The sequence below is a fragment of the Cyanistes caeruleus genome, chromosome 8, assembly GCF_971803275.1.
Source record: "Cyanistes caeruleus chromosome 8, bCyaCae1.hap1.1, whole genome shotgun sequence".
NCBI lineage: Eukaryota > Metazoa > Chordata > Aves > Passeriformes > Paridae > Cyanistes > Cyanistes caeruleus.
Genome location: NC_141708.1, coordinates 12,890,322 through 12,915,271, shown reverse-complemented (window position 1 = coordinate 12,915,271; position 24,950 = coordinate 12,890,322). Strand labels below are relative to the sequence as shown.

Here is a 24,950-nt window from a genome sequence, read left to right as displayed (position 1 = left end):
AAAATTGTATGGAGATTAGCTGTGTTTTTTAGCTCTGCGAAGAAGTATAAATCAACATCAATTTCAATTCAGCAGAACCTGTTATGTGGAGAACTCTGCTGCGTGAATGCTGAAATTGTGGCACGGTAAATTGCTGTAGGTGAACAGGACTCAACCAAGTGTGCAGGGGCTGCATGCCTGTATTCTGCAAAGGGGTATGGAAACATTAAGTCACTGGTTCCAATTTAACCCAAGTTTGTCATGGCCAAAAGCTCTCATCATCTGATAGTTATTCAGCGGTCCATGAGAAATTGGTTGGGTTTTAGCCTAATTCCTCTTAGATGTTGCCCATAAAACAAGCTGTTTGTGAGCAGCAGCTCAGATCGAGCCTGGTCCTTTGCGTTTTTGTATGCTGTGTCCTGCTCTGCTGCAATAAATCCCCTTCTCCCGAGACTGCTGCCTTTGAGCTCACCTCCCCAGTACTTCCCATCCCTCCCCCATCTCCTAAGCCAGCCTTGTCACATCCCCTAGCTTCCAGCTGGGACGTACGTGCTGTGAGTGGTACCAAATGATGTGCTGGCTGATAAAACAAACCGGTTGCTGGCGTGCTGAGTGTTTGGCAGATGAGCTGGGCACAACAGGCAGCTGTCAAGCTCGTGCTTTGGTCCCTAACCTGTAGCTGGCTTCCTCTGGAGCCGGGTGGCAGAGCTGAAGTTGTTTGCAACAGAATTGCCAGATGTAGCTCTGGTAGGTTGTCTTTAAAGGCATTGCAGCAAAGTGCTGGCTGCCATAGACCTGGCCCTTTTTACTCCTCGTTGTAGGTCTGGATTCCCTTGCTGAAATTAATGCAGGTCCCTTCTTCAGGCTTGCAAAGCTTAGTATGACTGGTCAGTTTGTATGACTGTAATTTTTGGGGCCTTCAGAGTTGGATGCTTTTAGCCTCACTTGTGAGGCAGGGATACACACAGCTCTCTTTTGTGGGTGGGTGCCGAGGCACGGGCTTGCCAGTCCTTGGACAGCAGCTTTGCAGTGGCCTTGGCCATGGCTGAAGTTTCCCTGGCTGTAAACTAGCACGCAGCTGGTGGCCTGTCCTTCCTCTCTGTGAGTCCTCTCTTGGTCAGAGTGGTTTCAAGTGTGGGTGATACACTGAGAGGACATAGAGCAGGGACACAGCTGTGAATGCCAGCCACGACGTGTGTGGTATGCCTATTCTTCCTGGCAGCACAAATGGAGTTGCATGGATTTTGTGTCATAACATTGACTTCTCTTCGTGTTTCCAGCAGGAAGGGTGTTGCGCCTTTGCAATACTGGAGGCACCCCTGTGCCAAACTCAATCCTGACCTTTGCCTTGAAGTACTGTCACTTCATCAGCCACTGATGGGATAAGCTGGCCATTATTTTTTGCTGCTTGTTGTGGTTTTAGTGAGTAGCGTCTTTTTGTCGTTTGCTTGTGACTTGCTGGGACCTTGGGCTGCACTAGGGAATCTCTTCCCCACGCATTTAATTCAGCTGCAGTATAGAAAAACCCCTGCTGTCCTTTGGGCAGGTTTGAAAAGTGCATGTTGATTTCCCAGGAACATGAGAGGAAGGGACCAGCACCACTGCTGAGTGACGTTGCCTTTTGCTTCATTAGCACAGGTGCTGTGAAGCAGGGCTGGGCATGAGACTCCTCCCAGTCAGAAGTGCAGCAGTAGGAAAGCATGACTGGAAACCCAGGAATTTCCAAGGACACCTGTACTCCCATTTTACTTAGAGGATGAAAAGTCTATTGTCTTATGTTGTCATTAAGCTAGTTACATAATACAAATTAAAGTATTTTCTTCTTTACCTACCTAATCTCCCACAGTTTGGACTTTTTCCCTACCCTGCAGTTTGTCTGGATTCATGGTTATTTCCTGTGTCTTGCTGTAGAAGCCACTGTTGTCTTTACAACTCCTAGTTCTTGGCTGGGAACAGGTCTCTGACCTTTTCCAGCCCCAAAGGATAGGTTCACACTAAGGCATGGAAAGACTTTGCCAGGAGCAAAGGCACAGAAAGCCTTTGTTGCTTATAAAAGACTTGGTTGAAATAGAAGGAAAGCTGTCTTCCCCTAGACTGCTTTACTGATTACATAGTATTTCCAGGCAGTAAGTGAGGGATCTCAGTGCTGCCTGAAAGAGAAGGCTTGTTTGTAGCTGCTACTGCAATTTAGATAAAGTAAGTTTAGGCCCAGTTTGAGTTGGCAAGATTTCAACTGATGCTGTCCCTTTTAATTCTGTCAGCTCATGTCCTGTTCCTGCCTGGGAACTGAACTTGGCTTGTTGTTTTTCAGCTGCTCAGTACAGTTGGTTTATTTAAAAAAAGAAAAAGGGAAAAAAAAAAGGGGGGGTGGAAAATTTGTCTTTCTGTGTTTTACATCAGTCCATGAGCCCTGATGCTGCTCCCAGAGGGTTAGAGATGGATTAAGCACCAAGACTTGTTATTTTGATACATGCTTATACTTAGAAATGCACAAGTTGTTTTAGCCTTCATATTGCAGGTGGGCTGCTGTTGGGAGAGGGAGGGAAGAAGCTGGCACAGAGACCTGGAGGAAGCTGTGTGATGCATCTTTGAGCAGGGCTGCTGCAGCAGCCCAAGTGGCAGAGGGACAGCCAGCAGGCCCCACGCCCAGGGACGCCTGGATGCTGGCCTCTAGCAGGTGTTTATCCAGAGTGGCTGCAGTTCAAGATCAGGTCTGATCTGGCTGATGCTGTCTGCCCAAAGTGGAGTGGAGCCGAGCTCTCTGCAGGAAGCCTTTTCTTCCATCCTACCCAGAGCCTCCCCACTGCAGGAGAGTGAGGAGGAGCCCACATGTTACACACGAGCAAGCTCTGTGAGGAAGAATATCTCTTAACCCTGGGATAAAGGAAGTGGGAGAGAAGCTGCACATGGTCAGCCCAGCCTTGGATAAAAGGCTCTGTCCCCTGTTCTGAAGGAGGAATGTAGGACAAAGGAAACAGCACAGGGAAGGCAGAAAACTCCCCCTCCTGCTGGTGTGAGGTCCTTTGGCCTCTCATATATGAGGTCTTTGTCCCACCCGGCCTTTCCTGGGAAACGGAAGCAGCCGCTTTAGCAGTTAAAAGCTTCTGCAGAGAACAGTATTGCCTCCTCCTATGGAGGAGCTGAAAGCAACAACACAGAGGGATTGTTCTGCAGTTGCAAGAGCATCCTCTCTCACTGCCTGTGTGCAATTGTTTGGGATGCACAGAGAAGAGTTTGAAGGTTACACGTACTGAGTAGCCTTCTGAAAAGGGCTGTGTTTTCCCTTGACAGCTGCCAAGCCTATGTTAGATGAAACTGCAGAGTAGAGTAACTGCAGATGAACTGCAGAGCTGGAAGTTGGGTTCACTGTTACATATCCACCTTCTTACACATTCTATTGAAGATCTGTGCAGCAAGTGGTGCTCAAACTGTGCTTTCTGACTAACCCACTCTGCCTGTGAGAGTGGCAGTGTGCAGAGCTCATTACAGACCATCTTCTGACAGCCTCAGAGCCAAAGATCCTTTGCAGCAGCCCGCTCAGCCAGGAGGCAGCAAATGGCCACAGCAGGGGAAGGGTTTTGTTCTTGGTGGGAAAGAGAAACTGGGAGTGTATATTCAGAGGCCGTGGGCAGCCCAGAACCTGAGGGAAGTGGGCTCTTGTGTTTCTGATTTAAAATTAGGGTCTTAAAGGAGCCTTCTCAGAACAATTGGGATGGTGTTTCAAAAGATGCTCCATAAACAGGCTGTCCATTTTGCATTTGAACCATAAATACAACTCTTGGAATAAGTGTGTTTTTCTTGCAGTACTGTAATAGGTTGCCAGAGCTCAATGCATAACTATTTTATGCAAGTATGTGTGAATGCAGTTTTTCTGTTTCCTGCCCTTTGGCTTCCTGCTTTGCCAAAGTAAAACAAAAGTTTGGCCTGTGCAAGCTTTAAATTCCTGAAAATTTAAGGGAAAATAATCAACCACTGAGAAAGATGACACAGTGCTCTCTTGAAGACCTCTGCCCTCTTGTCCATTAAAAGTCCCAGAACTAATTCCTGAGTAATTAGAACCTTTTTTTGAAAGGGTTATGATGTGATATCTTTGTGGATGTTTTCTCAGAGACCATCTCCCCTTTCTTGCCATTTCTTAAATAATTTTGCTAAAAGAGATGCTCTAGCACAGTCTAACAGTCTCTATGTCAGATGTCTCTGCTGTGAAGGCTATTAAAGGAAGCTGCTTGCATATTCTTTGGGTTCTTCAGAGGCAGATACTGCCTTTGCTTTCCCTTCAAGCTCCTTGAAAGCTCTTCAACAGAAATGTCTTATAGATGCATATTGAGGGGAAGATCACAAGTGACTGTACAGACTCAGGGGTCTATCTGAGTATCCACCCTTCTCAGTGGCCTGCACACGTGCAAGTATGTAGGAGGTCCAACAACAAGGAAGAAAGTTTTTCTCACCTGCTGCAATTCTATTCCATCACTGAGGGCATTTAAAAGTTGCCAGTTGCTGTGGGTACCAGTCTTTGTTGTAGTTGCACCTGGCTGGGAAACATTCATGTAACTATAAAACATTCTGGATTTCCTGTGCCAGAACACAGGATAAGGTTTTTAAATGACAGGCAAGTATCCCTTCAGACTGGTCGTGTGGGGCCACATCATCTGTAGATAAACTGTCATTAAATACCTGTTTTGAACTGAGTCCTTTCCTGACAGATCCTACTGTATAATATCATTTCTGGTTCCTGAGCCTCCACCCCATCCTGAGGCTATTCGCTTTTTGAAACTGTTGATGATGGATGTAACTACCACCCTTTAAAGGGTGCTGCAAAATGTCTCCTTTGGGTGAAGGATGCAGAAAGGTGGTAGCAATGCAACTGGGCAGAGGTGGAAGGGACTCTTGCCTAACCTGGAGCTCAGAATTCAGCAAGCACATCACTCCTGCTCCATTATGTTTGCTAGAACAGGAGGATGGAGAAAGTAAGAGGAAGCTGGGGGAGGTGAAAGCACCCCAACCCTGCTGCACCCAAGGGCAATGAGTGATAGAGGGGGTATAGAGGAGCAAGATCTTGGAGCAGCAAACTTTTGTGGGACTGAGAAGGAGCAACTCACATCTTGTGTTCATTTTCTTTTTCTGCCCTATTCAACAATGCCAGCTAAGTCCATTCATGCTGCCATACCTTCTTCCAGCTTCCCCTTTCTGCAGGAGAGAGCCATGCAGATAAATCTGTAGATGGGTGCAAACCGTGTTGCTGCAAAAGCAAAGTGAGAAAAGCAACCTGCCCTGGACAATGCTTATACAAAGGGGACACCAAACGCAGTGAATGTGCCAGCTCCTGGTTCTGCTGATTGCAAGGGCTGCAGAAGCCTGAGGGGAACAGAGTGCAGGAGCTAAACGAAGTTTAGGAGGAGAGAAAGTGAGGGAGGAGGTGGCTGGTGGAGCAGGCTCTACAGAGTCAGGAAGAGGACAGGGGCCCACCACTTGCAGAGGGTGGGAGTGTGCCCTGGGCACTGAAGTCACTTGCTGGGAGACTGCGTAAGAAATTCCCAGGGTTTGCAGTCATGGAAATTGTATATACACGTAGCACGAGGCAGGGAGAATGAGCAAGCCAGATATGCAGGTCTGTAAGGGATGGAAAGGTCTTGGAAAACAGAAGGGGTAAAGGAGGCTCAGATCCAAATTGGTTATTGTACAATAGCATTTATTTTTTTGTTGTTTTTGTTTTGATTTGTTTTGCTATAATACTGCACTCTGCAATGTTGCAGAAGGCATCTGGTTGCCTGGGATCTACTTTGTGATAAGAAAAACGGCATTTGCAACTCCATCAGTGGAAGCTGCAGTACAGAGACACATTTTCCATCATCCCACTGCCAATAGTAGTGACAAGTCAAAGCACAACTCAGATAAGTGAGGAATCACCTTGCCCTGCTGGTGATGTACCCTGGGAAGGTGTAGGAGGCTCTTCATTGGGCTTTCAGTCCAAAGGATTTAATGTTCAAGTTTATATGTCTTTGTATAAATTGATTGGGCTCTTTTGAGAGGGTTCTTAATTTTCCAGACTTAACACCCTGGAGCTGTACAGTAATCAGTTTTGTATTTTCAACCTGCAGAGCAATTTTTAAAAAATAATCTGCATCATGCTTCTTTGCTTTCTGAAACTGTATTCAAACCTCAGAGGTCAAGCAGTCCTTACAGTACTGAAAATCTGTTTTTTTCCCCTGCTTTTTTTTTTTTTTTTTTTAAAGAACCTTTTGCCTAGGCTCCTTGTTTCTAAAAGTCCAATTTGAATCCCTGCAGTGGAACTATTGTTTAATTGTATTCCTGGGATTTAATTCTTCCTAAGGGATCTTCTCTATGCTTCATGTCTGCAGCAGGCAGCAGCACTGTGTGAATTTGCACCTCTTTGGAGTGCCAGGGCTGGGGCCGTTCCTGTTTCCAAGGCAGGAGATAAGGGGCAGCAAAATTGAACCGAAAAATAAAAACAGGGAGGAAAAGCATTTTTTAAACATAGTGCAGATATATCACAGCTTTGTTTCTACTAATTCCTTCTATATTCTTAAGACATGTTCATCTTGACTTGAAAACAAAATTACAATTTGCCAGTGGGCCCCACAGATTATATCTCAATTGTTTGTTCCCTTTACCAATCCATGTGTGCAGTTTTTTGTAGGTTACGAAACTAAGCTTGAGACTGAATTTAACATTGATTATCCTAGTTTAATGTGGCTAGAAAATGAGTCTGAATAAAGTCTTTTTTATTTATACTCTGTTTTTTAAAAAAAATCATCCATGTGATTAGTTGCAATAACAGTATTATTTTGAGATACTTAGGCACAACATTCATCTTTAGCTTTTGTATTGATTTATTATAGCTAACATCTTTGCATGCATGCTTATATTTATTATTGAGCTAGTTAGAAATATATTAAGTAGGTCTGGTGAAGAATGTAGCTATTGGATTCTGTGTTTGCCCTTAGTTTCTCTCAATTAATTCTAGCTGTTTGGTCTGCAAAACGGAACTGAAAAACAGCATCAAATCTTACTTGTGACAGATTGCCAGATTACTTTTTTTTAACAAAGCCAGACTGAATATTAAAAATGTGTTGGAGAAAATGCATTTATATAATAAATTATACAGACCATGCAAGGGGTAATGGCAAGGCAATAAATTACGTTGTTTCTGTAAGTATTGGATAAGCTGCATTCAATTTAAATGTCTGGCTGCATCACTGTCATGCTGGTCAGGAACTCACTGGGGGCCTTTATAACATTCCTGCACCCATAAGTCATGGAGTTAAAATCCTTCTTTGCCCTCAAATACACAATTTCTCTGAGTTATGCAGGCTGACATAGGCGACTTGCTGCCTGCAGTTTGACTGAGATCTCTGAGTCAAAATGCAGGTTTGTAGCCCTTAGAGCAGCCAGTTTTCACACTGCTGAGCACTGCAGATAATGTAGGTCTGGCTCATGTGAGGGATGCAGTCATCTTGTTTGTGTGCCAGCATCCCCAGTGCCACACACTGATGCAAATTTACTGGGGGTTTTTTTGGGGTTTGGTTTTGTTTTGTTTTTTGGGGGCTGGTTTGGTTTGGTATCTTGATGTTTTTTGTTTGTTCGTTTTTGTTTGGTTTGTTGTTTTTTTTAATTATTCTTTTATTTTTAGACCAAGGTAGCAGGGAATTGCCAAACATTGTACTAGCATAGCTAAGCAACGTCACTGCTCCGAGGGGGTGTCCAGGTAGCCCTGATTTTGCAGGGGACAAGCAGGACTGTTTCTTTCAGCATCATCTTGCACATATTCCCAGATAAAATAACCATGTAATGATGGCCTGGCTTCCCCCAGAAACAGGAGGAACAGAAACATGCTCTTGAAGGATACGAGTCTAGAATGGCTGTTTTCCCAACACCAAGTACATGTAGTAATTAGTGTACTTGAGGCTTCCCCCACTCTGTGCTGTATCAGCTTCTAACCAGTAACACACTGTGCAGGTGGATTTATCTGGCTGATTACTCAGCACAGTTTAACCCCTCTGTTGCTGATTTTAGCTGGCATTTGGAAGGAGGAGGTGTCTTCGAAGAGGTACGGAGGAATGCTTAGGCTGCAAATCTGTTCTGATTTTAAAATTCATCTCAAGAATTAAGTGGCGGGACCATGTTAGAAGGGGCAAGTCTGTGGCCTCTGGATGAACCAGGATACTGCAATTTGAACTGCCTTTAAGACAGGCTGGGGACAGAAGCCTGCATGGACAGGAGAAAGGCTTAAAGTTCCCTTGCTGTATTCTTGGGGGTAGAGCAGCATCGGCTCTTTGTTTTGCTCCTTAAGATTCCAGTGCACATGCAAGAGAAGATACTGGACGCCCAGATGCCCAAAGAGTGTTCACCATCTGCTCTGGGTGCAGGGTAGCCAGCTCACTGGAGATATTCCCTTACTCACTTTCAGCCTGGGGCTACCTTTAGGATGGAGCTCTCTCTTAGCTCCAGTTACTCCTCTAAGTTTGCTGTCTTTTTCAATTTACTCCCTGTGGCAATTCAGGGAGTAAGGACTCCTAACAGGATCCATATATGGAAAGCTGTCAGGTTTAAAAAAGAAATTGAAAATACAGTGGGAAGTAATCTATGTTTCTCTCTAGAGCTAGGTAACAGTACTTGAGTGTAGATTGTGTGCATTATACTGTTTATAAAACATCCCGAGGCCAAGAATATGACTTGGTTTTATTTCTTTAGGCATCAGCTATATTTAGTCAAATTAAAGGAGGGAGGGGGAACACAGTCCGAGAAAATACATGAGCAAAGTTAGACAAAGAAAATTTAGTAGTCTACAGTGGAATGGTTCCCTCTGAGTTATTTCCCCAGTTCTCATTACAGAGCAGTTGGATAGTAAAGTTAGTAGAGATTGTGCAGCTGAATTATGACTTTTGCTGCATGAAGGAACCTCACCTGCTTTATGTGAGCTGTAAAAGAAAATTGATAATAGCATTTTAAAGACTTCAAAATATGGGTGGCTTAACAGAGTGGTCTGGTGTAACTGCTGCTTTTGCATAAAAGAATAGTACAAGAGCTGGTCTATGGCAGATTTAGAGACTTTTCATTTTTGTAGAGCTAGAGAGAGGTTTCAGATTTGCTATTATAAATTATGAACTAAAATAGTAAGTCTGAATTGAAATGTTTTAATGATTTCCTTGTTGAGTTCTTACAAAATCAATACCTCCCTATGAAGCAGTCGGATTTCATGGAATTGGCAATCCTCACCAGAAAGAAAAGTCAGAGCTTTTTTTTAAAACATCAACTTACAGGAAAAGAACAAATTTCAAAACTGTGAGGATGAATCACCTTGCTGTGTTAGGCTTAAGGCTTGTTAGTTAGTGCCCCTTCCAAGCAGGAAAAGGTGCAAGAGTCCCAGAGCATACTGTGGGCAAGCCTGTGTATTTACAACACATCCCCTGCTCCCATGGTAACTGCTGAAGGATATGAATTTACCCTGGGGCAGATTGGGTACCTTAGCTCATCCTGTCACAGAGGGAACATGTAACCACCTCAGGTTTACCACGAGGCAGAAGTATTCAGCAGCAATCAGCTTGTTTGCAGTAAATCAGAGCCTTAGTTTCCTCCTGAAAATTTGCTGATTTATCCATAGGCTTAAATAATTTGGATTTAACTTTTTAACATATTTTCTTTTAGTTCCTTTGCTTTTAATTTCTCCTGTTGATGGCTAGATCATTTCTGTGCTTTGCTGCCTGTCCTATGAATTTGACAATTACCTGGTCTTGTCCTGGAACAACTTCTGATGACTGTTGCTTTTGCTGTGGTCGCGTGAGGAAACGAAGCTTACTCAGTTTTGGTGTTTTTGTCTCTGTCCTATTTTGAAAACATGAATGTGAAAGGTAGGAAGGGAAGATACTCTCCCTGTTTCCAGCATGATGCAATGGAAAGTGATTATCTAGTCCTTTGTTACTATAATTTCTTAGTTTTTATGGCTACATGTCATGTAATTCAGGCTGTTCTCAGTGCTGCAATGGTCTCTGTACAAGAGTTGATCTTACATCCCACATGGGTGACAATGCAGCATGTGGAAAGATGGGTTTCAGGGTGTAATTCCAAATTTCTTGAACTCCCACAGGTTTTAATTTGGCTTCGTGTTATTTGCAGAATTTTTTTTGTGTGATTTAATTGAGTAGTCAGTGTGAATTTTGTGGTGTTCGTGTGTATGCAAGGGAGAGGGAGATTTTCTAAGTGTTCAGTGTTCACATGGATATAAACAGGTGGGTTTCCAGCAGAGACATTTGCATTTGAAAACCTGCTCTAAACGGGCTGGGCTTTCCCAGGAGAAGTAACACCAACAGTGAAACGCAGCGATCGATCAGCATAGAATTGTGTGAGCATTTGATGGGCAAAATGTTGTGGTATAAAGACAGGGCCCAAGAATAAGCTCTTTGTGGCTTTGTTTCATTCCTGAAAACTGTGACTGAGAGGCTTTTATCATTTTAAAAAAATTAATCAGCCACATTTTGTCTAACTTGGAAAATATCACAAGATATCCCTTGCAACATTCTAAGTGTGATTTCTTTAATCAGATTTTGATACTAAAAAAAAATAATTTTTCATTTGTCTGCTTATATTTCCTCAACTCTAATAGTAAAGTAATATTTGAACCAGTCCTTTCAGTCACAGAGCTGAAAGCGTGTAATTTAGTGTACATAACAGTAAACTCTTTGAAGCAGCTTGTATTCACTATGTTTTCTTTCTTTCCTAATTTTAACTAAGGAAAACATTCCCTTACTTATCACAGCACTCCTGTTACATGCCTCATTTTTCAGGCTAAGTTTCTTATGGTATTTAGAGTTTATTTTAATTCTTAATTAAATGAGCTTTAAAGCAGGAAATTCATCTGCAAAAACATATGTAATAAATATTCAAACCCACACCAATGGGGACACCCAGTGGAGACGCTCTGAGTTGCCCAGCATTACAGCCAGGAGCGGGCCAGCAGCTCCTCATCAGAGAGAGGACTTCAAATATTTTTAACCACAGCAATTCTTAGGGAACTCTCATTAGTTTACCTGTCTGCTGTTGAGGTCTCCCTCGAAGCATCCTGCCATTGCTGCCCTTGCACAAGTCTGCACTCACTGTTGTAGTGATCCTGATGCACAATTATTGCATTGGGGTATGCAAGCACCCAATTCCTTGGTGCTGTTGTTTAATGTGACTGGGAATAGGTTGCAATTACTGGCAGTTCAGAAAGCATTTCTCTTGCTGTTGCAGACGCTACCATGTTCATCTGTTAGCCCTATAGACATTTAAGAGTTGTCCTGTTGTGATGTGTTTGGAAGGTGATGTGGGAAGGTTAGGTGAAGATTTAGGTACCCATGGGGAGGGCAATCTCTAAATTGGATCCTGCTCCTGTAGCATGGGAGATGCACCAGTCTCAACAGTCAGCAATTCAAATAACCACTAGCGTTTTCCAGTCTGCACTGGAATTCCTAGTCCTCTTCCAGTGGGCAAGGCCTCCTTTCCTGCTGAGTTCTAAATGTGACCTTGTGGTCTGTTGGGAGAGACTACAGCGAGGACAGCAGCCCAGACCACCTTCATGGATGAGCTTGGTCAAGGAGGGGGGCACTGGGCCTGCCACTGACTTTGGAAGCAGGCAGGCAGTACTGAGTTCATCCCTGGGGCACTACAGCTATCTTAGAGGGCAGAATGTGGATTCCAGGTTGTTTATTGTATGTACAATAAAGCTCTGCTTGGACACAAGACCAAAGATAAAAGCAGTCAGCTAGGCAGCATTACTACGCATGCTCCAGGAACTGCATGCAAATGGAGCGTGCTTTAATTGCTGTGAATGTGGTCATGGCTGGTTGTTTTACTTCTAGTTCACTCAGAAAGCAAGCATTAGCCTTTCCTGTGATGGGGCAGCATCAGACAGATGGGTTCTGGTCTGCCTTCTGGCATGCACTAGCTGTGGAACATGGGATTATCTAAGGTTTTGTCTTTCTAAGTAGGAGGGAAGGAAAAGAAAGGAATGCCTGCCTTGTTTTGATGCAGTCTATTCTGACACAGAATTAAATTTATAGCCTACTGGTTTTCTCATTGTTTGGGAAAGAAGAAACATATTAATTATAATTCTGCACCAGAGATGCCCAGACAACTGGGAGAGACAGTGATTTTGACTTACACTATCACAAGTTGGGCAGCAGAATTTTTATTAGATATAGCAGGGTAGTATTCATGCTTAATTCAAAGTTCAGAATATTTTCTCTGGGGCAAATTAAGAGTGTGAATTGCTGTGGCAGTGGGCATCCAATATGGCCTGCTGATTTTCTGTGTCCTCTCACAAAAAGAGATTAATAGTAAATGAGAGGCTAATTTTATTTGCTGGTATTCCTGTGTTTGGCTTAATATCAAAGTAGGACAGTATTTTTTGCCATAGGACTCAAGAGTGGGCAATTTTGAAATCAGTGCATGAATTCAGATGACTCAATGAGACTCCATTCGTGCTTCAGGTGGTTCAAAGGCTCAGCAGAGCTGGCCAGGGACAGTCATTGTAAATAGTCACCAGTGACTGTCCCAGCTGAGGCTGGAAGTCCCTCCCTGGCAGCAGGCAGGAACAGCTGCCAACAGAAGGAATATTCTAGCAGACTTCGCAGACTAAATATTTCTTGTTTCTTGTCCTTGCAGAAAACACCTTTTGCAGCGGTGACCATGTGTCATGGCACAGTCCTTTGGACAACAGTGAATCTCGAATCCAGCACATGTTACTGACAGAAGACCCCCAGATGCAGCCGGTGCAGACTCCTTTTGGGGTTGTTACTTTCCTACAGGTACGGCCCTGCCACGATGGCTCCGACTGCCACCTCCTGGGCATGGAGTGCAGCTAACATTGAACTGAGCTGTGTAACTCAGATATTTATTATCATGTCTTCAGTTTCAAACATGAATGTAGAAAAAAAAATGTTGAGAGAAACTCTTATAAAACATAATGTAAAGGCACATTAAAGTTAATTCTATGGTAATACTGATAAGTGATCTACTGGTTTGAATGCTAGGAAGAGAAGAGTTTGGAGCAAGACTTGGACCTGGTTTTGCAGTACTTAATGGCAGAAATGTAGCTTGCAGCACTGACACAGAGATAATTTAGAGGATGAGTTTTCCTGTATTGATCTACTATTTAAGAAATATTTAGGTTTGCTTTGCAAAAAAAACATTGAAAAACATTAAATTAAAACATTTGACTCTGCTGTTCAGTATGGGAAGCTTCTAAGGCCAAACAGGTTTGCTTGCTTTCCCAAAGTCCTTCTCAGCAATGCTTCTTAGATATGGGCTGCTTTGGATATTTTTTAATTGCACATTGGATTAATAACCTTAGTGCAAGAGTGGCATAGTTTATGCCAACTGCTGATTTCTTCATGCTCCATGGAAAAGCTTCCGTCCTGCGGGAAAATGTGTCTATATTTTACAACTTAAGCCTCTAGTTGCTCCCATTTGTCTTTGGCTGTAGTTGCAACATGTAAAAGGAAGTTCTGTTACCACAAACCTGCACAAGACAGCTGCTGTCCAAGGTTTTCCTAAGGTGCACAAACGTCTGTGTTTTGTCAACAAAAACAAAGTGGGTATGAGATTAATAAGTGCAAGATGAGTTGTGGGACCTGGAAAGAGAGACAGAGAGCCAAGCTAAGCAGGATAATCCCTGGCTGACTCTCCAGTTAGTACTGTGTTAGTCCTCATCTCTTCTTTAGTGCCCAGCTGTCCTGAATCAAGGAACAGTCAGCTTGCTGCATCCTGAGGCCCTTGGCCTCTAATCTTCCCCAACACATACAGTTGATTTGGTTTTCCCCTTTGTTTCATACTTGTTGTTACGGATTTATTTTGACCCATGAGGATAAATGATTACAAAAAGCAAAGAATAAACACAAAATAATTTCCTGTTTAGAGTCTTGCTGTTTGTATGTAATTAGTGAGTGAAGGCCCAGGGAGGGGTGTCCTGAAGCAGGGGTGATTCAGGCTGTTGTTGGACAAAGCCTGGAATATGGGTGGGGATGAAGTGCACCTCCAAGAGCTGGGTCCTGAGAAAACAAACTCTGCAGGGGGCCAGCGAGGTAGTGTGTGCAGAGCTGGGTATGTGCTGACATGAGGGTTTTCCATATAGATCTCTATCAGTGCATATGCCTGCAGCAGAAGGCACATCATTCACTTCTGCTTGCTGGCCTTCAGAACTTAGTTTTCAGTTTTCCTCTTTTCTGATAAAACATCAGTTCAACAGATTTTGACCAAAAATTCAGTGTTGTTGGAAAAGACTTAAGAGTATTGAGGATGAAAATAGAAGACCATGGCTAAAAATGTTTTTGATTTCAGAATGAATCATTGTGCTCAAGCCAGTGGTTGATACAACAGGAAGAAACTGCCTTCTGCTATCAGCTGAAGGGTGTTTCACCCCTTCATTTGAAGCAGCTGATCTCAGCTGCTGTTAGAGAGACATCTGGTATTGCTCAGTGTGGCAGCTCCTACCCTGAAAAGCAAACACATCCTGCTTTATACAGGAAGGCAGAATTCTGCAGTTGCCTGCAGTGACAAGTGGATTATGTGGTGTGTAAGCAGCTTTACTTTATGGTGCTGGGTAAGATGTAACCAGTCAGCAAACTGAGTTGGTCAAAGATTTTATGAGCACCAAAGCAATCCCATGTGGCAGCAAATCCTTTGCCTGGTTGAGATTGCTTGTGCAGTATTGCATTTGCCCCTAGCAGTTGGTTGACAGAGCAGTGTTTGTATGTGCTCAGACCCTAACCTGTCTTGCTCCATCCCCTCTGTGTGGACTTGATCGAAAGGTCAAGCAGACTAGTGTATAAACTATATAGTGATTTGTTGCCAGACCCTCCTCATTGTTACATTCACACACTTTCTACAAAATTGTTACATTTCCAGTGCACTTCACATGGTAAATGTAGGGAGAGAGACACAACAAAGACTTGTGGGATCCCACTGTTGTCTCAGGCTCCATTTGTCCTGGCATATCTAGATTAAAGAAATGGTGCTTCTCTGTATCTGCACTGTTTGATCCAGTACCATGTGGCACATTTCCTCCACAGTTCTTTCATGGTTCCCACCCAGCTGAGTATCTCTGTTGTTATTTATTACAGATTGTTGGGGTTTGCACTGAGGAACTGCATGCAGCTCAGCAGTGGAATGGTCAGGGGATCTTGGAACTGCTTCGGACTGTCCCAGTGTAAGTGGTCATATAGGGGAGCATTTCCATAGAGAAAGTTCAGTTGTTTATTTTTATTAACAATCTTTAACTTGCTGATGGAACTTATTTAATCTGTGCTGTAGCAAGAGATGGGAATTCACTGCGAATCTGTTCTCACGCACAGACACTTAGATGGCAGATTAATGCATGTGGAAGTCCACATGTTCAGGGTGAAAGAGAATGAGGTCTTGAAAGCTTAATTTCCTTCCTCTTATGCCTGCAGGGTTTTCTCATTGGTTCTTCCTGGGATAACTGTTACCGATGACCTCGCTGTTTAGTTCAAAGAAAGAAAGGAGAGGGTCTGGTTTACAAAGCTGTCTGAAAGTGAGAAAGTCACTCTCAAATTTGGCCCACTCTTGGTGGGCCAGTTTGCAGCAGGAGGAGCATTCATGAAAGTGAAGTTCATTGTTTTGCCGTGGGAGAAATAACAAAGATGATGTTGGGTTGAGGAAGAGATGGGTTTTAAATGGTAAATGATATGTTGATGCTTTGTTTGCTGCCAGGGTGCAGCTAAATCTTTTTGGCTCACAGGTATTTTGTTTAAACATTTTTAAATTCAGTGGAAGATATTGCCATGTGATTGTAACTCAAAAGACTTACTTTTTAAAGCAAAATAGTCCTGAATATTTGTTTATAAGCACAATAGTACACTCTCTAGTGTCACAATAGCCTTGAATTGATTGATTATTTGGAAGAGCTGGACTTCTTTAACTTGAACTTTTCCCTTTTAGGCACAAGTGCAGATAATTCATGCAAATGCCCTAGAGTAGAGTGAATTTGTCCTGCTGCAAGCTTTGTTTCTGAGTCCCTGAGACAATAAACACTGCCTGCAGCTCCCTTAGCTCCTCTAAGTCAATACAGATACAGCACCTCTCTCCTCAGATTCATGTTCATTGTTCATGTTGGTTTTTGGCTTTTGTGCTGTGGTATAAGCACCTTTCCAAGAAAAAAATGAGACCCAAATGTGTATGATTTGAAGGCAAAGCTTCAAACTACTAAGCCATTGATGTGGAATCGGGGCAAAAGTCTCTTGCACCCCCCCGTGAGGAACTGTGGGAGGTCACACCCCTGCAGTTAATAATTTACAACTTCCAAAGTGATGTGAAAAAAAGAGAGGTTATCTATGCATCTGAAAACCTGTAAAATATTGACTTTTTTTGCTCCCACTCTTAAGTGTTTTAGATGACTAACACAATCTAGGCCAGAGGAGGGGGCTTTTGACTGCAATAACAAAGTATCTCATGAAAAGACTTTTTTTTTTTTTTTATGGCAGTTCCAAAAGACTTCAGTTTTTACTTCAAATGAAAAGCACTATCTAAGGCTGACTTCTGCAGTTTGGCTGCATTGTGACCTAAAGTGAAGTCTTTGAGTATTTCATCTTCACAGTAATCTGTTTTCTATCACTTTTGTTGGGGAACACCTTGAGCCTTCCAACTTTTATTGCTAATGATAACAAAGATTTCCCTGAACCATCTGAGTACTTGGCCATTAAGTACCAACTGAGCAAAATGTCTGTTTTTATAGTATTTATCAGAGCAATAAGCTCTTTGTGGTACTGAACAGGACTGCCAATCTTGGCAAAAAGTCCCACTGGGGGCCTGCTCTATTCTTAGATATGTAATAGAGGAATAAATCTTGATTCCATGCCTTGCCCATCTTTCTTTGACTCAGGCTACACTGGACTTCTCAGTTTCAGTTCGTTTCCTGTAAGATTAAAACCTGTCTCAGTCTTGTGTGAGCAAGGGGGGCCTGCACAGGGGATAACAGCCTGTGTCAGTCCTGAACTGCTCTGCATGTCTGGGTGGTGCCAGACACTGTGCAGATTAACTGCTAGGTCATGGAGGGCTTTTATTATTTATTTATTTGGAAAATGTAAATAGCAAATGCATGCTGTGGGATGTATACACCACATAGAGGGGTTTCTAGGCTTATTTTAAACCCTTATCTTGTGTTTCCTTTCAGTACAGGTCCACTCTGAGGACCCTGCTGGGGAGTTCTAATTAAAGGGCTTGTTTGGTTTGTTACCTATCTTTCTTTGTAGAGCTGGAGGCCCCTGGCTGATAACAGACATGCGAAGAGGAGAGACCATATTCGAGATTGATCCACATCTGCAAGTATGTCTTTAGTTTATAAAATGTCGTATCTCTTGTAGTAGCAAAGGAGAATTGGTTTAATGTTATACAACAGTTCCCATATTTTCTGTAAAGATGCTTGGATCTTCTCAATGTCCATAATAATCCTGGAAAAGTCTGAGAAACTCTTTGCCTTCTTAGAGGTGGTTCAAGAGGGACATGTCCAGCCCCAAGTGAATGGCAGCTCTAGGAAGAAAGATAGAGAAGGGAGACCAGGAAAATGGAATATCCTATATGAGACAAATTGGAAAAATTTGGACTGGTTGTTTTAGAAAGGAGGAAGAAAGAAGATGAAAGACAAAGAATAATACAAGATTTAGAAATTCCTCTTTCCTTTTATATGCAAACGTAAGGAGATATAACATGCAGAAAACTCAAAATCAACTAAGTACTATTTTTTCACAGGAAATGTGACAGTGTAGCTCATTCCTGTAGGATATCAAGTTAGATTGGACTGAGAAATGATGGAAACCCAAAAGTACCAGATGCAGTTATTACTAATCCATGCAGGAAGACAAATTCAACCTTCTTCTTCAGAGTGCAATTTAATTTCTGAAATTTAAAGATAGGAATAGGACCTCTATAGAGAGGCTACTGTACTATGGACTTCTCCTGAGCCATACATTTGGGAGACAGCTCTGCAATCCCTTCAGCAGAGCTGGAGTACATGGTACTGGAGTACATGGGTCGCCAGGAAATCCAGTGTGGTGCTGGCCGTGTTTCAGTGAATCACTGAGTATTTGCCTTTAACATAGAACTTACAGCTCAGCCTGGTAGGGCACGTGCAAATGTGCATGTTTTGTACAAGCATTTGCTTTTGGTCTGTGTGTCTGTATCTGATTATTCTCAGTTGCCTCACAGCATCTTTTACTTTGAAAGCTTAAGAACAAAACCAAATTCTACTTTTACTGGTTTTAAGGATTTGTTCATCTAAAATAACCCCAGTCTGAGAAACAAAAAAATGTTCTGCAATTGTTCCACAATGTGGAAGCTAGTACAACTGAAAGTCCCATAAAGTTTTTAGACTTTCCAGAACCTTGCTCTCTCCCCTCCTGGAGGTGTTTCTGTTGTCTGCACACTGGTGATTCCTAATGATAATAGGGTTTTCTTCAATTTACTGTAAATGAAAAATAGCTCAGCTTACTGGAATCTGAGTCAGCCAAGGCAAGTTAAGGCAAATAAAAGAACACCTCTGCCTTACCAGTGTGTCCTGCTGCTGAAAGCTACTATGTCTGTGGTCCTTCCGGACTTCCTCACATTGAACACATTCCTGTTTCTGTTCTCTCTTGCCCTTGCAGAAGTGCGTACAGGCAGGTGTGTGTGTGCACACCTTCCTCCTGCTCTGCTGCCACAGCCCCCAGGGATTCATAGAGAAAAATCCACCCTTGAGTCCCACCAAGAGCCTCTGTTGAGCACAGGGAGTAAGGCTGTGCCAGGCTGGCTTCAGCCCTGCTCTAATTAGTGGAGAAAAAGGATAAAGTGTCATTTTCTTGCTGTTGGTAGAGGGTGTGTGAGACCAGAAAGGCAACAGTGGAAGAGGGGTGGAGGGGAGGGAGGGAACAGGCAGAGAAACTGGACAACTTTCCTGGGAGCCAACAAGCATGTTGTCTGCCTGGGAAGCAAGCAGAGCTTGTTTGGAGGCTGCATTGTCTCTTGTGGGAATTGGTTGAAGCCTAAACCCAGCCCTGGCAGCAGCAGCTGTACTTTCTGTTCGGAGTTGCTGAGAATGGATCCCAACTAAGATGTCATCCCAGGATGTCGGCAATTAATGCTGTGGCAACGCTGGTTGTTTTCTGTTTAGCCAGGCTTCCCTGTAGGCCATTCAGATTTCCCTGGCAGCACTGTCAAACAATTCCTGTTGGTCCCCAGCTCTGTGCTGATTCTCAGTGCTTTGCTTCTGTTTAGCAGATATCTCAGAAGAGAATAAAGCTGATTTGAATTTCCTGAGTTGTGGTTGCTGCTCTGCAGGTCACACTGCAGTGCTCTGGCTCGTTTAAAAAGGGATCAATGACTTATAAGAGCCTCAGAGCATCCCTCCCACATGCTGAGAGGAAAATGGGACAGAAATATCCTTTCTTTGAGGAAGGAAAAAGCTGAACCTCCTTTGCCCTGGACTCCTCCAACCTCCTGTTCAAGCTGCCCTTTCAAGGGAGGAAGAACAGCCCCTCAGTCCAGGCAAATGTTTGCTGGCTAAAGGTAGGGTAGAACTGTACACTGGCAGAGCTATGAGTCTACACTGCTTGGAATTTTTTGGACTTTTCCCCCTTTAACATCAATACTTGCAAACATTATGAAACAGACATGCAAATTAGGCTGCCTTAAGCCAGCTCGTTTCCATCAGCTCCCCTTGATCTCCAAGGGATGCCAACAGAGCAGCACTTCTTCCCCTGAGGAAGTGCTCTGCAAGCCAGCTGAGCTACAGATGAGAGTCCTTTCCCCCTCCCCGAGGCTCTGCACTCTGTCCGCAGGGTCTGGCTGGGAGTGGGGCCCTGGCTGCAGGGATAGGGGAGCAGATCCCCCCAGAGCCTCACAGCCCTCTGGCCTCTTCTCCCTGCTCAAGAGCAGGTTTGGTGGCTCTCCCATGCTTCTCCAATGACTGGGATAAAAAATAACTTTGCTGACAAGTTATACCTCCCCACGCCAGCTCATTTGGGTCCTCACAGAGCACTGTGGAGGGTTCCCAAAGGAGCCGCGTGCTAAATCTCACTTAGAGCATTGTCTGCATATGTAGGAACGGATGTATTTTTATTTCTTTTCCCACAACTTCTATTTCTGGGTGACACAACTAATTTTATGTTTAGGATAAAACAAAAGAAAATCACAGCAGATTTATTATTTCTCAGATTTTCCTATTAAGTTTTCAAGAAGCCAGTTTCCCCTGACGCTGGAGGAAGATCCTAATGAGAGAGAAAGGCAGAAGAAAGGCAGTCTATTGAGTTCTTAAGTCTAAGTCAAGACTGATCTGGTCCTGCACTCAGCCACAGGCTCCTTCCTCAACTTTTGGGCCAAAGAGTGGGTTCTGGGAGGTGATCCAGATGAAAAAAAAAAAAATAATTGGCTCGAGGGAAGGGGTAGGAGCACATGGAAGAGGGTGGGACTGCAGTCATTGCAAATTACATCAACTTAAACCGCTGTGCAACCACACCCTGAATGCTTGTGCTTATCTTTGAGCAAATCCTCTCTTGAATGGTCAAAAGAACGAACAGGCAGTGCTCTTCCCAGAGTGCAGTGTGCACAGCTGGCAAAGCAAGGGAGATATATGGGTTTAGTCTGGAAACTCTTTATTTGGGACAAATTTTGCAAAGAGCAAAATGTTCGCACAATCTCTTGTCTTCAGTGGCAATGCCAAACCAGAGGGTACTTATGTGGAGAGATCCTCTCCCATTGTGTATAACACCACTCTGCTCTCTCCTCAAATCTTCAGAGTTTCTCAGGACTGCCTGCGTTTTGAGGTGACCCAGAGGTATGCAGAGAGATGCAGATCTCGCTGGTGCCACTGAGCAGTACCAGAGGCAACACCCCTTCAGAAAAGGGGGAAGTGAGCCTCGCTGGTTCGATGCCAGGGACGAGGTGCCAGTCCTTCCTCTGTGTAGCACAGCCCCGAGTTTGTTCAGCTCAACATTACCCCCTTGTGGGTCACAGGTGGAAATTCAGACTGATGCCCATGTCCAAGCAGGTGGAACTTCCTGTAGTTCTGGCTGTAGCTTAGGGCAGTCTTGCTGGCAACAGATGCACTGAGAAAATGCCTGGTGCCTGAGAGCATCCAGCTGCTTATGACTGCTGTGTGACACCTTCTGAGACCCAAACACTAGTTATGTGCTTGGAAAGTTCAGCTTGCAAGAGAGGGAGTTTGTTTATTTGCCAATAAGAGAAAGCTGTGTAAATGCTTTGACATTGGGAACAGACCTGTGTCTCCTTGCACGTCCAAACTTGCATGTTTGTCCTTTATGGGACACCCCAGCACATTGGAAAGCAGGGATTCTCTGGGAAGTTTGCAAATGAAGAACCCATGTGAATGATGAGTCTCTCTGTGAGCTGTTTTCATTGTGGGACTCTTTGGTAAGGTTGGAAAGAGAATTTCAGTTATTCAGGGGTTTGTTTTCATTGACATATAAGAGATCAATTGCCAAGCTGTGCTTTGTGTCTTAAATATTTCAAGTTGGTGTAAATCAGTGCTAACACTAAAAGAAGAAATCCTGCACACCTCAGGCCATTGATTTTGACTTTTCTCTATCCCTGCTTTGTGCCTGCCAGGGTGATGTAATGAAGCAGTGGGCTCAAGATTTCAGACCAACTTGCTATGGAAAAGGTTGGCTTAGTTCAGAGTGGCTTCCTGATTTGGCTCAACATGCAGTTGCTGTTTGCTGACACAGCAAAGCACAGAGTTCAGAGAGAGTGGAAATTGTCCACAAAAGGGGATCTGCAGGAGCTGCTGAAGGTTGGGCTGCATCGTGGTAGGTTCCAACTCAGGCTCAAACCACACTCAAAAAAAGGCTTGGTGTTTTGAATCTTTTCAAGCAGGAGAGAGTTGACAAAGGGATTGAGACAGATGGCTCAAACCTGAGTGGAGTGAGTGCCAAATGTGCCTGGGATGACCTGAGTCGGCCACCAGAGGATGATGAAGACAGCAGGAGCATTTGCATTGGGACCCAGCCTCGGCGACTCTCTGGGAAAGGTAAGAGGTCCTGGGCCAAGTCTCTCTCATGGCCTTTCAGCTTCTGTTTTTGTGGGTCTGGGCAGTGCACTGAGTCAAGCTGAATCTTTGAATTCATAACAAACTCCACAGCCATTGGGAGGCTTGGTGTGTCTTAGGGCAGCAGAATGGATTTTGGCCTCTTTGAAGAAGGCAGGAGAGAAGAAAAGAGTTCATGGAATTATTTTGTCTAAACATTTCTTTCAGGTTTTAGGCAAATTGTAACCTGAATCTGCAAAGTTAAACTGAGCACCTGCTGAAACCAGGACTGTAAACACTTGTAAGGTGAAGTAATTTCATCTTCCCAGGCTGTGTTTCCTTATTAACATTATCCCTTCTGGGGAGTCAAGTTGGACTGATGCTGCACATGGCTGCAGCTGAACTCAAGAAATTTGTGTGGAAAGAGTTTAAAAACCATGGAGTGCCCCTTTGCAGCAAGATGCCTTCTTGGGGTAGAGATGGCATAGCCATCACACAGGCTTGAAATTATGCATATTACCTTTCAAATGGCTGAATAATACAAAATTTGAGGGTTTGAGATTTCCTGGAATTAACAATGTTATCCACAGGAATGGCATCTTGTTCTTAAATGCATGGTAAAAATTAGTTAAATGCATACAGCATTTCTTCTGGCTTCTGTGCAAGTATTTTGCACTGCACTGGATCTAAAAAGGCTGTTTTGCCTCTGCCTATACCCCAAGAAAGGTATACATGATGAAATTTGTATACCCTTCAAAAGATTTTGAAATAATTGTGGTTTTTTTCTCTACCTAATTCTCACATTTCTCAAAAATAGATGAGGAAACTTCTAAGAAAGGCAGGAAAGCTTCCTATTGAAAGTATTTGGCCAGTAGACATTTCAGAAAAAGGCAGAAGTAAAAAGACTGCATCTGAACTGAATAATTTGCAGCTTATTTTCAGATGTGAGCTTGAGGCTAAAGGTTGCCCTGCATAAAAATCCCTCCCTTTGTGAATCTTGTTGTAAATTAATCAACAGATTTCCAAAGCCAATTGCAAAAAAACTTGGAAACCTTCAGACATTCGTTTGGGAAAGGAACAAATTCCTGTTATGCCTAATGGGAAAAATTATTTCCAGTACAAAGGCTCAGAAGTGTCAGGAGGTTCTATGAGAGTTACAGAACCAACAAACACCTCATTTATGAAAATTTACAAAACTACTCAGAATTTCTTCTTCAGAAGGACTCGATACCAAAGATTCCAGCTCTCTTTGCCTGACATAACAATGAAGCCCAAACAAGGAAATTCTAGCTGACATTATAAAGTGAAATAACTCCTAAGGAAGTTCAGGAAGTGCAGTTAAATGTTACCCCATAACATTTCTCCATTTCTTTCTGGAAGGGAAGAGTTTAGATGAAACACACCTGATATCTTCTTGTGTCTGTGTTGTTTCTGGGGATTCTAAATCATGTTCAAAAAAATTCTCTTTGCAGATACAGAGCAAATCAGGGAGACTTTGCGGAGAGGGCTTGAGATTAACAGCAAACCTGTCCTACCTCCAATCAATGCACAAAGACAGAATGGGTTGAACCTCGACCGAGCACCGTGAGTTTCACCCTCCACATTCATGTGGTGGCAGAAGCAGGCTAAAGAGTTCAGTATGGAAAACAAGGTTAAAGCTGGGTGGGAAAAGATTTGGCAAGGGGAGAGGAGAGCTGCCAGTGAATACTTGCAAAGTGCAAAGATAGAGGGAGGAAAGTTTTTCAGGTTGGATAAATAGGCTAATACTCAGGAGGGCAGCTTTTTAGAGGGGTTTAGGACAAACCGTGCTAATGCAGAATGGCTCTAACTGTTCTGTAGCACCTGATGTTCATGGTCTTTGGTGTTTGAATTCAGACCAGAGTGATCGCTGTAAAAAGTACTGTCCTGAAAAGTGCTGTGGTATCAATAGAAATATGTGGCATAGGTGACTGCTGATATTTTTTCCTAAGTATTTTGTTTTCAAGCTCATAATTACAAACCTTTTGGTTAAAACATTGATTTTTTTCCTTTTTAAGTGACTTTGATCTTTTCTTGCTTAAACAGGTGGGTTCTCTCAGTAATTACATACCAATGACACCTGGGTCTCTAATAGCAGTAGTCCAAGAGGTGATTTAAGTGGGACTAGGGTGACCCATAGATATCTCTTGTAACTTTTGGCTCATGTGAATCTCTAGGAAATTACAAATGTAGTGTATATACTTCTGTCTTTGTGGGCTTCTCCCCTTCACCTCTTAGATTTCAGGTGCTAGTTCAGTGTCCTCCCATCAATTTTAATGTTTTCATCTAAATAATACAGAAAGACATGCATCTTTGCTGTACTCCTTCTTCTTGGTATTTCCTTTGGTTTCTTAGTCTCTGATGAACATCTGTGCCTTCTGCTTTCAAGAGTAAAGATCATCATTAAATCAGCGCTTCCCTGTAGTGCCAGGCAGGGACAGCACCCTGGTCTGTTTCAATTCCTGTTTCATTCTTGATTCAAACATTTCATGAGAAAAATATTTCTTGTTGTCCTTTCTTGTTCCATTTTCTGGGTGACTTCCAATTTGCCTAATATATGCATGTTTATGAGCTGCATAATCCTTTGGGGGAAGTATTGTGTCAATTGCTGATGCTTTTTGCTAATATGAGATAGAGGTACTTATATTAAAAAACCTCAAGTGACTTTATTATTGCTTTAGGAATAATCTTACTTTTGTCATATAGTACTTATATGGAGTCTAAATCTGATGTGATTGAGGTTTTGAGTAGTATTTCTCTGCCTGCAGGTTGGTCACATCAGACCCACTAGGCCCATTGAAAAAAACATAAAGTCATACCATGTGATTTGCACAAATCACACCCAGCCTTGGACAACTCAAAACTACTGGGCAGGATTTCTCACAGGTGCTGTGAGGGCTCCTGCATGCATCTGCATGCCCAGTGT

The 24,950-nt window shown here is 43.2% G+C and overlaps 1 protein-coding gene across 3 annotated transcripts in view; it reads left to right on the top strand.

Moving 5' to 3' along the window:
- Positions 1-24,950, top strand: part of SUFU (SUFU negative regulator of hedgehog signaling) — an 89,556-nt gene that overhangs the window by 31,384 nt on the left and 33,222 nt on the right. For 2 of the 3 annotated variants that reach the window (XM_086899101.1, XM_086899102.1), the window contains exons 4-8: positions 12,640-12,782; positions 15,096-15,181; positions 17,244-17,316; positions 21,856-22,009; positions 23,479-23,590. In XM_086899101.1, the coding sequence (XP_086755227.1) occupies positions 12,640-12,782; positions 15,096-15,181; positions 17,244-17,316; positions 21,856-22,009; positions 23,479-23,590 (568 nt within the window). Of the gene's footprint in view, positions 1-12,639; positions 12,783-15,095; positions 15,182-17,243; positions 17,317-21,852; positions 22,010-23,478; positions 23,591-24,950 lie in introns of all 3 variants that reach the window. The other variant, XM_086899100.1, reaches the window with a different exon arrangement.